Source organism: Monopterus albus, unplaced genomic scaffold, assembly GCF_001952655.1.
Source record: "Monopterus albus unplaced genomic scaffold, M_albus_1.0 scaffold246.1, whole genome shotgun sequence".
NCBI classification, from domain to species: Eukaryota; Metazoa; Chordata; class Actinopteri; order Synbranchiformes; family Synbranchidae; genus Monopterus; species Monopterus albus.
Window position 1 is genome coordinate 906,298 of NW_018128126.1, and position 12,633 is coordinate 918,930.

Here is a 12,633-nt window from a genome sequence, read left to right on the forward strand (position 1 = left end):
TCTCTGTGTAACCCCTGTCAGGTGCCAAGGTGTACGAGCGGGTGAAGCGAATGCGTGAGGATGAGCGGAGGAAGAGGACCATGCTGTGTGACGTGCTGCAGTACATCCAGGACGGCAGAGCCTGCCAGCAGTGGCTCAGCAAACAGGCTGCAATGTGAGACTCCTTCCTGCTAGTTACGCAGTGTGTAATAGACGGGTTGGGGAAATTGTGCTCCCCTGAGAGTCTGACCTCTGTCATCACATTCGGCACTAGGAGGCTGAGATGAACAGAGCTGACGTTTGTATCACTGTGCATCCGACTTCCACCTCGGTCTCTGTAGTATTTTTAGTCCTTTTTAAAGTGCTGCTGCTCTTGTTTTTAGCCATGGGTGTTATCCAAGTTCTTGTAATTATTCTACCTTAAAATATCTTGAATGCAGTGAGTCATCCTTTTTGGATGACAAGTCTGGTGCGAGAGTCGTGAAGGGTGTGCGTTTCGGGTTTTTAAAAGGCAGTAGAGACGCTGACGCTTTTCCTTCTGATTGCAGAGATGCTGGCATCACTCCAGCTGTCACAACCATCACAGTGTCAGGTACAAAGCTTCCCTCCACCTTTCCATCTGTACTCCTTCCTCCCTGTTGTCCTGGCATGGCCCCAGGCACAGTCACATGAATGCAGACACTCTCCCATAAATACACTCAACAAATAGGCACCTACAGTGCATTACATGCATATTTATTATATTTGTTTACCCTGTCAAATGAGCTGCTTTCCTTATCCTCCAGAGCACAAATGGGTCACACACTCTCACTCACAGCTATATTTACACAATTTACAAACAGTAAATATTTGTTCCCTTGTCTCTTCCAAACAGAGGAATTAACTGCATGTTGTCAGCTTGCTATTATGTTCTCTAAAGTGTGGACCAGCACTGTTTTGCTGCATATCTGTTAATGGTTGTTGAATTTCTGCTCCACAGCAACAGGTAGGCGGAGCGCCCCTCCTCTCAACCTGACTGGACTGCCAGGGACAGAGAAGCTCAATGAGCAGGAGAAAGAGGTAGAGCGCTCTTTTGTCTATGCTGAAAGTGTCACACAGGAAGGCCTCAGTATGTGTCACATGAACAGTGCTGCCCTGCATAAAGACAACAGACTGGGCATAGTGGTCACAACCTAAGTCAGGGTGAACAGTCTGACATCACACTGCAGCATCCTGCAAGGTATTACATGGCATTCTATAAGGTATTTAAAAGGTCTATAAAGCATTTTTAAAACCCTGCAGAAACACTGACCACACAAAAATGGATGGTGACGTTACAGAGGCTGATTATGTTCTGCTGCAATTTACACCAGTTTGTTTTGCATGGAACATCCCCGTCCTCTGAAAAGTAGGCGTAAAAATAACTCATTTGATTTACAAAAGCTGTGAGGAAGGTTGTGGTGGGAAAGGAATTTTGATTTTGCTGCAGGAGTCGGAGTGAATGCACAGCACTGACAGCTGCACTGTACGAATAACACTCTGGATCTGTAGCCGCGGCTGTAGCTCTGTGAGGCTGCACTTAGGCACAGTTGAGTCAAGTGCTAACATTAGGGCTGCAACTGCGATTGTCTTCATTATCAGTTAATCTATTAATTGATTTTTTTTGTAAATCAATTAATTGTTTGGAATATGCAGCAAAATGTCAAAAGATAGTGCACAAATGACCAAGGTTAGCCAACGCTTCACTTTCAATCTGAAATGGTGTATGATCAAGGAAAGCAACAAATCCTGCCATGTGAAAACCTGGAGTCAGCGAATATTTGACATTTGTCATAGTTTTTGCTTGAAAAATTAATTATCCAAATATGTACTGTTTTATATATATTTATGAATAATTTAAATGAGTAATCAACTAATCATTCCAGCTGAAGCTAACATGCTAATAATTAGCAGGTAACATTTACCATCTTCACCATCTTAGTTTAGCATGATAGCATTTCCAGTGGTACACAGTACACAGAATGTTTACTTAAATAAAAGTAGCAATACCACAGTGTAAAAATACTCTATTACAGATCCTGCATTGAGAATGTTACTTCAGTAAAAGTACCACAAGAAAAATTGCTCATTATGCACAGTGGCACATTTCACATGGTATAATTTGAATTACTTTGTGTACTGCTGGAAATCGTGTAATGTGAAAAGTAACTTAAAAACTTTCAAATACTGTAAATGTAGTGGAGTAAAAAGTGCAATCTGAAATGTGGTGAAGTTAAAGTATGAAGGAGCAGAAACTGAAAATACTCAAAGTACAGATACCTCAAAATTGCACCTCAGTACTTGAGTAAATGTACTTAATTACTTTCCACCTCTGAACATTTCCTAAGAGGCTTGTAGGTATTTGGTCATAAAGAAAATTATTGGACTCATTTTGACCAAGTTATGGTTCTAGACAAAAGGTCTGGGTGTCACTAAAGTCAGAGGGATTCATCCTCCAGTCACCTTAAATATTAATACACCATCTCATGGAAACCCATCCAGAGTGGTGGACTGACAGGCCGACATTACCGTCCCTAGAGCCGTGCTGTTAGTGTAGATAAAAATAACATGACTAGCTCGTGTTTTATTCATCTGCTGCAATGTCAGTGGAACCTGCACCTGCCTAGATTTCCTAGTAAATCGGGCCGTCTCTGTCTTTTGCTTGTCTTTGTGGACTTGAGGCAGTGAAATGTACAAAGCATTCCTGATACTGCAATTAGTTGTACACAAAGAAACAAGGGCTTGGGACACCTCCATACATCTGGCCAGTTGTTGTAAAAAGTGCGCGTGGCTCTCCGATTGAAACATTACACAAATTGGTCTGTTATACCAGGGTTTCAGATACTGTTAGCTGATAATGACAGGTCCTTTGTTTGACACATACAGAGGCCTTAAACTGTGACTTTGTTACAGATTTTAAATGCCAGCATCTCCTGCTAACCCTTACGTTTGTTTTGTGTTTGTAGTTATGCCAGGTGGTGCGGCTGGTGCCGGGGGCATACTTGGAGTATAAGCAGGCCTTAATTAATGAATGCAGACGTCAGGGGGGGCTGCGGCTGGCACAGGCCCGAGCGCTGATCAAGATCGATGTCAACAAGACTCGCAAAATCTATGATTTCCTAATCAAAGAGGGTTACATCACGAAAGCCTAGGAGCATCTGATCTGACCACAGAGGAGATTAGATTGTGGTTAGTGGTTCGTTTTGTTCTGGTATTGTAATGTCGCTTTGGCCTGTGCTTTGTAAGAGGTTCTGATTAAATATATTAAAATGACAAATCTCTTTGTATCTGTCGTATGAAAATCAGGATATATTTATTTCTCATGTCATAAAGTGATTATGAAAATGAAAAAGTATTTGGTGTTTGTGTTAATGCTTTGACTTAGACCAGTCAGGCACTTTGTTTTACAGGCCCCATATTTTCTTTAAAATGAACTGATATGTAAACATAAATAAACTGTAATTGTCATTGATTGTTTCATTGAGATCCCAGAAGCTGCATTAACTTGAGGCAATCTAGCACAGGAGGAACAATTGCTGTAAGAGCACTGTCTCTGTTTTCCCTGTAATTAACACCATATTACATAGTTCAGTAACTTTCCAAAGTACTTATTGATAAAATACAGGCTTCTTAAATAAAGCCTTACTAAATGTTTCTAAGGTGAAACAGACTTGCACAACATCTTGCATAACCACACAAATGAGCTTAATGCAGCTGAGGTGGAAGAAGTACTCACCCTGTTTATTTGCCTGAGTAAAAGAAGCAGTACCACAGTTTAAAAACTCTGTTACAAGTAAAGGTACTGCATTCAAAATGTTACTTAAGTAAAATATAAAAGTATTAGCATCAAAATATACTTAAAGTGCAAAAAAGTATAAGTTTTATCTTGGAGAGATAAGATTAACATTAATGAGCCTCATATTATTGGATTATAATTCTTGATACAGCATTACCATGTTGATCACTTTAATGTTACAGGTGGAAAAGGGGGATCTATTTTTAATTAGCTGTTATGCTTATTATTTGAAGTACTGCCAAGTAGCTTCTGAATTTTCCACCAGATATCAATAAAGATTTGATTATACTGTATTTTTTTATTAATCTATTTCTGAAAGGTAACTTGTAACTCAAGTTATCAATACAATACATGTAGTGCAGTAAAAAGTCAAATATTTGCCTCTAAAATCTAGTGAAGTATGAAGTAGCAATGCTGAGCTGATAGTCTTGAGTGTTTTTGAATGATACTCCACAGTGACACAGACAGAGGCATCAGAGGCTCGATCCTTTCTGTCTCCATCTGCGGGCGTGGGAGAACAATGTAGAGCAGGCAGGAGGCCACCAGCCTCCGACAAGCTTATCTGTGCAACGACCAGCAGCCACAACACACTCAGCTAACTGCCTGATTATAGCTGGAGTTTCACCCCTTGATGATGAGGGCGAGACAGGACGTGGAGGAGCGTCTGAACCGTAGCTCAGGCTTTGGATCTGGATTGAAGAGGATGTGAAGGAGAAGAAATTCAGATTTTTTTCTCCCCTGCCTCCATGTGTCTTATCAATCAAGGTTCCAAAACAAACAAGAAGCAACAGAGTGAAATTGCTCCTTTCACTTCTGCTCATTTCACACAATACAGTTTTCCTCTTGTCACACTTGGCGTCTTTACCCAAGAGTGTGTTCCACCCAGCCTCAACAAATTGATCTGTCCTCTCTCCCTTTTATTGTCTGTTTAAAACTCCAGCTCTCATGGTTGCAAATTGTAGCAATTGGTGTTCAGTCTGCATTTGAAGCAGATGAACCAATGTGGCCTGAATGTTCTTGATTCAAAGTGAGGTGCTAAAATGAGAACAAACTCCACAACAAGGGCTCAGCCATGTCACCAAGAGTGAAACTAACATTCAGTTTTTTTCACCAATACTGGAATTTACAGCAGCTACATCTTACTTGTGTTGCATTCCATTTACGTACAGTAGATTGGAGGCTTTCTACCACCTGTTTACAAAGTGCAGCAGAAAGAGAAAGCAGTCCAGCAGTATTACAAAACTGAATCATTTAAGGTCATGGCTAAACCCAACTCTCACTACATCCAGTACTGATGTCACCATGTACTCACCACTTAAAATAACAGTGGCACAGTGGATGTTACACTAATAGCACTGATGTCACAGTATAGTGATGACAATGAGCTATTCAGAGTTAATTTTACCATTTGGTCACGTGGTATTTGACCAGTCTTGTTCACAGACTGTTAGAGAGGTAAATACGATGTGTCTAATGGCCATAGACTGTATAAAGATGGACAACGTGACAGCTCCCCAGAAGTGAAGTCACTGCAAGTTGATCACCCCCTGGTGGCTGGATGTAGCATAAGTCATAAGCCCCACCCCCTCCGTGTTGTCCATGTTGTACCTGATCCAAACTAAAAGTTCAAAGTACAGATCAAATACATTTTTCCCAAATGGGATTTCTGTTGTTTGAGGTGGATACTATCATACCGATTTGGGTTCAAGTGATCAATTTTCTGGAAAGTTTGTTGTTAATGTTATTTAATTATACAAAAAGGGTGTGTATTTCTAATGATTTGACAGTTTTGATTGGAGTTCTGATACTACAGCTCCACCTCTGGTCACTGCTGCACAGAATCAGGTTGCAAAATGCATCCCAGAAGTAAGGTGGATGCCTCTGTTTTCACAATAGTTTGGCTTCAGTTTTGCATAGTAGAGGGAAGTGTTGACACGTCCTACCTTTTATATACAGTCTGTGCTAATGACCGAAGTAGGTAATACCATGATTAGTCTATAAACTACAGAAGTGCAGCTATGAGAAGGGACCCTAAATAATGTTGGTGAGGCCTTCTACCACAGTATGGGTCTAGCTTTCTCTAACATTTTAAATAAGTTTAACTCACTGGATGACATCCTTCCATGTGCCTGCTGGGAATGAACTTAAGATAAAAAAAAAAACTCCTCTTTGGCATTTGCCTCCTTCTGGTTTGGCTTAATCAGAAGTGATTAAAGCCACCATCTGTGTACATTCTTTTAATTCATTAAATTAATGCAGCAATTGTTGCTGGAGGTTTAACCCTTACAGACCATATATTAAAGCTTCAAAATTGTTCTAATTTGAGTTATTTTTTAAGCTACATGTCTTTGTTTTGGCTTTTACTGTCAATGATTTGAGATAGTTGCTTTTCAACTAGATCATCATTCTCCAAAGTAAATGCTCCCACTCTGGATTAGTGCATGTTGTATAATGTAACTCAGTATATATTGTGCACATGCTCTTGCCTGAGCGTGTAGTGGCAGGAGCAGCAGATGGTGCAGATGTCTGTGTCAACACTCTGCATGAGTGCAGAGATGCAGCATCTCTCAACCCGCCCACACACCATCTTCTCAGACACACTATTAGCCTCCTGCTCTCCGCTCAGCTCAGACTCCCAGAATAGGTAAACTGATGCTGAATTCCTTTAGTGGGAATACTGTGTATTTGTGCTGATCTTGTAAACATCACAAACTGAGAGCGAGACTCAAACAGGCAAATCTTGACAGTCTCCAAACTTGTATCGTTGGACACTTGTGTTGTGCTATTTTAAAATCACACAATAGAAATACTACAGTGAAGAAACGCTCTGTTAACAGGGAAAATCATGTAATGATCAAAATATACTGTACTTAAAGTAAATTATATTCAGATATATTTTTGTCCTCCCCTTTTACATAGATGAGAGGGTCAGAATATTAGGGACACCTCTGAATATAGTGTAGTCTAGTACAACACCACCTGTAACTATGACCTCAATAATAAACCTACAGTACAATTGAATTAATACATTTATGACAATTTCATCAAAAACTGAAACACTGTGAGTTTCATAAACACAGATGTTAAGGAGGAAGTGTTGCACTGCATTGCATACAATTTACAGGTGTACCTAATAAACTGGCTGGTCAGTGTACATCATAATTTATTTGTTGATTACATTTCATGTCATTAATGTGAACCTGAGACAGGGTTTCCAATTTTACTTTTCTATACCAGTAATATTACAAATCAACTTGCGAAAAATTCCCTTGAGTTAATTACAGACAGAGGACATCGTATAGGTAAAAAAGAAAGAAAGCAATTCTGTTTGTGTTTTAGTTGTACTTTTTCCAACCAAATCAAGATAAAAGTACTCATCAGTAAGCAGCAGACACACAAATAGATCTGGTGCAGTAAAAAGTGCAGATTCCCCTCTGAAATGTAGTGGAATAGAACTATAAAGTAGCAGAAGATGGAAACAATCAAAGTACAAGTACCTCAAAGTTGCACTTAAGTACGGAATGTGGGTAAATGTGCTTAGCTACTTTCCACCACTGTACTTAGGATCACAGAAATGAAAGATAATTTGCATCAGGATGAATTATGTTTCATAAGTTGATTATTTTATCCTACAGAACTCAGGGAAGAGATACAGAGCAAATGAGATGATCTCCACTAAGATATGTTAATGTCCTGTCAGTTATATCTCTTAATGATTTGCATGGTAACAGCACTAGGAACAACATATGTCCTCATCATACTGGAGCTGTTTTTTCTTATTAGAACACTGAAAGTAGGCTACCTTGTTTGGAAAACTGAAAAAGAAAACACAGCTCTCCCGACAGAAATCGATCCGATGGTTTTAGAGCTTCACCGGTAGCTTATTGAATTTTGTCTTGGCTATTCAGGGACAAGGGGAAAAGCTGACTGTGTTGTTGTAACCCTCCGTAAAAGGACAAACTCTGGCACAGACACACACACACACACACACGCTCACTCCCCTTCCTGCTTTGGCCATTATTGCTGGGTAGTGATTAACACAGAGGTGAACCCATCAACACAAAGAGGTTACCTTGGCAACCAGGTCTGTGGCATACTGAAGTCTGAAAGAAGGAGCGGCACTGGAGAGGAGGGGCAGGGGGCAGCTCTGCTCATCTGCTGGGCAGAGGAGTCGTGACTAACCAGAGCTGTGCACAGAACTGAAGCCCATTGTAGCCCCTTCTTGCCCCCGCCCATCTGTGTACGTGCTTTTTCTCACTCACTCACTTTGATGGAAGATAGGGAGGCAATAAAGGCAGTCGGCACTCAATAAGGCACAATATTAGAACAGTCATTCTTTTCTTTAAGGATGAATATTCACAGGATGTGGCTGATGCAGCTGAGGCATCTCCGCTCTCGTCCCTTTTGCACAGCAGCAAATGTGTTTGTTTGATGTCAGAGCAGCAGTGATCAGAGTGATGGGGAGGCTCCACGCTGCGATCAGCCACCTCGCTGCACTCAGCCACCTCGCTGCACTCACATGTTGCTAAAGCAAACACTTAGATCCCTTGTCTATTTACCGCCATCGCAACTGGAGCGACTGGGGCACCTGTGTCAGCAGCAACTTTATTTAGAGGTCCCCACCCACCACCACCACCCACTCGGTCTCAGGTCTAGCATCTCCACCGCCACTGACCACAACACTCTTCATTGTCATCATCCCACCACCCCTCTGCCCACTGGTCACACACATCAGCACAGATGGAAACAAACTAGCTGGGATCATCTTAGAAATTTACAGTGCCTCCTTGCACACTCTAGTTTACTTTCTCAAGGATAATCATTCATCATCTTATTAGCAGATAGTCCCACAATTGGCTTGATAATCTGCTGAGGCTTTGGTCACATGCTTGTCAGGTGTGAGCAGAAGAAAGTAAAGATGTTGCCTGAAAGAGCAACAATATTTTCAGATACCATGCATATTTTTCTGCTTCAATTCTCACACTGGGAATCTGAAATGTGCTTGCCATCACCTTCAGCGTTCTCCCTGAATGATTTTTAGCAGCCTGAATGAGATCACTGTGCCTATAATACACAGTTTGGATTGATAGATCTCTGCTGGCTCTCAGAAAGTGTAAATAAGTAACCCTAACTGAACAGCAGATGGTACTGACTGTCCACATCGCTGAGGGATGTGCAAAGGATTTTACTGTTAAATCACCGTGGCACCCTCTGCACTATCGAACCCATCAGTTATCGTGTGCTACAGGCGGTTAGGGTTAATCAATCTCACTAGCTGCTCGCTCGAAGTAGACAGCTCCTTCACAACGTGGCTACAGGTGTTTGTTATTACGGTGATGGTGTCACTGTAAATTTTCAGCCTCCATGGCAGACTGTGGAGCCATATTAAACAGGAGAGTCTTCCCAGAATGCCTCTGACTCATCTGACATTTCAGTCTGAACCCCAGTCCCTGTCTTTGCAGCCTGCAGCTGTCTCCATCTCCCTATCTATCTGTCTCTTGCTTTGCAGTGTTCAAATTCAAGGTTACCACTCCTTAAACATCAGTCATCCCTTCTCTTACCTCTTACTCATTCACAGACATTTTGTGTCACAGTTTCCTTGTCTCTTTAAACATTCATCAGGTGAATTTCAATACAGCATGAGCTCTTATCTCTCCACTGTACTTATCCTATAAAATGATTCATAGCATTTCAACTACAGGGTCAAACCTCAGCATAAACCACTGTCAGTCCAGCTCTTTTTACCTCACAGTGTAGAAACAATCAGCCTTTTTTTTTTTGGTTGGCATGGCTGCTGTTTGTTTCTGGTTGATTGAATTTGGAATGTAATTAGGAGTGACTCTGCAACAGGGGCCATGAGCTTATGGATAGCGTAGAATCTCCCCCCAGGAGCCCTTTGAAATAGGATTGACTTTGGAAGGTATGTCTAATTATGGTTTTCTACGTGGATATATTCAGTGAGGGCTACACTGAAAGCCCCGCAGATGTAGCTGCACTCTTGAAGGTCTCCGAGTTCAGGCCATAGATGGTTGAAACTGTCTTGAGCTCTGCGTGTACATCCAACTGTTTCTTCCAGGCAGGGCATAATGAGAGTTGAAATAACAGACCAGAAATTATATTTGTTTTCCATATGTATACCTGTAGCCCACCATGCCAGGGGAACATTTTAAATGGTAATGTGTGCATTTGTGCGTGAGTGTTAAACGAGTGCATAAAACTAGATTTCAAGCCAGTAGCATACTAAAATGGAAACATATTGCCTGACCCACTGCGGAGTGTGATCCTACATTGCTTATTGCATCTGCAACAATGAGCTTGCTTTCTGGGTTTTATCAGATCAAGACCTGTAACATGAGCACACAGTTCTCTACAGGCATTCAGATGAACAGCCCACTCTGTGTTTGAAGCTGCTGTATCAGGTGTTCTTCCCCAGTCACTGCTATGATACAGGATCTGTGCATTAGAAAGTGTAAGATCAAAGAAAAAACCTTTAGGTCCTATTGGCAAATACGGCATAGCAGCGTCAGTGGGCTTTATTGTCTTAATATACTCTTAACATTAGGCCAATATATTGAATTGCATACTGTAGCCTGAATCCTGAATTGTTATTTTACTAATAGGAATTCATATCGCTATATACTGTAGGTCTGCATTGCAAAAGAATACTTCTTGAATTTAATGCTACCAAATCGATTTTTCTTCATATTAATCAACTGATCATATTCATATTTCTATAATATCTATAACATAACTGATAGTCAGGCTCACAGTTACCATTTAGAACACCAAGGTCAAGTCTTTTGTATTATGTCTGGGAATTTGGGGCTAAGAACATGAAATTGCACATGTAGGAGTTTAAATGCATTTAGAGGGATATGGTGCAATCCACTAGATGTGAACTTTTGTGATTTCTCTTTTTTCTGTTACACATTTTGGTTTGGTATTTGGTAGGAATTTGGACTTGTGATCTTAGTATTTTTAAAATACAGCCCTGCTGCTAGACTTCCCTTTAAAGTTAATGCTCCACTGCCCTCTGAGAAAAAACATCAGAAGCATTTTGAGGAAAACAAATGATCTCTTGTTTCAGAGTCAGAATTGTGAAAGACACTACATTTCAGTCAGACGTCTGGATTCTACTATTAGATAAGGGATTTGTTTGTTCTGTAGTTGCATCTCACCAACAGTTTTCAGTATTGTGCTCTGGGGAGATGCTAGATCCTCCCACCACTTTTGTATGAGGAGTGACTGACGCCAGAGAGAAAGGAAAAGCAGATTTGCTGACAGACTGAATGTGAAAGCTGAATGTCCACCAAACATGTTGCATTCACCAACCTGTCTTCAGTTATTTAATCATTTAATAATCTTAATAATAACTGTGAGGTTGTGGGGAGTAAGGCATTCTTGTAAATTAAACTTCTTTTAACTTCTCATTGAATTGTCTTTGTACAAATCTTCTGAAAAAAGTGAAATACACAGTATACTGAGTACAATCAGCTTTCAGTAGTGCTGTACAGTGAACGGGAAACTCAGACCGTCCTGCAGTTGGGAATGGTTTATCTTACAATGAACATCTTGAGTTGAATGTTTTGAACATATGAAATTAACATTTATTGTACAGCAAAGGATTTCACTTCCCACTCGCATTCCCTTGACCAACCTCCTACACATTTCATAGACTTCAATCTTCAACAAAGATAGAATCTACAGTCATGGCCAAAAATATTGGCCACCCTGCATTTCTGTCAGATAACTCACCACTTCTCCCAGAAAATTGTTGCAATCACAAATTCTTTGGTATTCTCATGTTTATTTCCTTTGTTTGCATTTGAACAACACAAAAAACAGAACTCCAAAAATGGACTGGACAGAATTATTGACACTTTTCAAAACCATCAGAAATAGTTGTATTTCAAGCAGGTGATGCTCCTTTAGTTTGTAATGAAACTCACCTGTAGCAACCAACAGGTGCTGGTGACATAGAAATCACACTGGGAACCAGTTAAAATGGAGAAAAGTTGATTCAATCTTTGTGTCATGTGGACCACACTGAGCATGGAGAAAAGAAAGCAGAGCAAAGAGGATGAGGAGGATTTGAGAACCCCGGGGCCTCCTCCTGGTGGGACATGCCCGGAACACCTCCCCAGGAAGACGCCCAATAGGCATCCGAAACAGATGCCCGAGCCACCTCAGCTGGCTCCTCTTAATGTGGAGGAGCAGCGGTTCTACTCTGAGCTCCTCCCAGGTGACCAAGCTCCTCACCCTATCTCTAAGGGAGCACCCCACCACCCTGCAGAGAAAGCTCATTTCGGCCGCCTGCATCTGGGATCTTGCCCTTTCGGTCATGACCCAAAGCTCATGACCATAGGTTTGATTTGAGAACCACAGTAGTGGAAAAGCCTGGACAGTCCCAAGGCTCCAAGTCCATCTCCAGAGATCTGGCTGTTCCCGTGTCCACTGTGAACAACATTGTCAGGACGTTTACAGCCCATGGCTCTGTAGCTAATCTCCCTGGACGTGGATGAAAGAGAAGAACAGATGACAGATTGCAGCGAAGGATTGTTTGAATGGTGGATAAAGAACCTTGATCAACTTCCAGATAAATTCAAGCTGACCTTCAGGCACAGGGTGCAACAAAGTCAGCTCATACTGTCACCATCTAAATGACAAGGGGGACTATGGTCGGAGACCCAGGGGACCCACTGCTGACACAGAGACATAAAAAACCCAGATTGGAGTCTGACCAAACCTACCTGAGGAAGCCACAGTCCTTCTGGGAGAAGGTCCTGTGGACAGATGAAACTAAAATAGAGCTTTTTGGTCGAGCACATCATTCTACTGTT

General features: G+C 41.3%; 1 protein-coding gene across 1 annotated transcript in view; it reads left to right on the plus strand.

Annotated features, from left to right (window-relative positions):
• tada2a (transcriptional adaptor 2A) overlaps positions 1-3,456 on the plus strand; it is an 18,024-nt gene extending 14,568 nt beyond the window's left edge. Inside the window, exons 12-15 of the mRNA XM_020620732.1 lie at positions 22-154; positions 528-571; positions 959-1,038; positions 2,964-3,456. Coding sequence (XP_020476388.1) covers positions 22-154; positions 528-571; positions 959-1,038; positions 2,964-3,149 — 443 coding nt within the window. The 3' untranslated portion in view covers positions 3,150-3,456. The remainder of the gene's footprint in view (positions 1-21; positions 155-527; positions 572-958; positions 1,039-2,963) is intronic.
• The last annotated feature ends 9,177 nt before the right edge of the window (positions 3,457-12,633 follow it).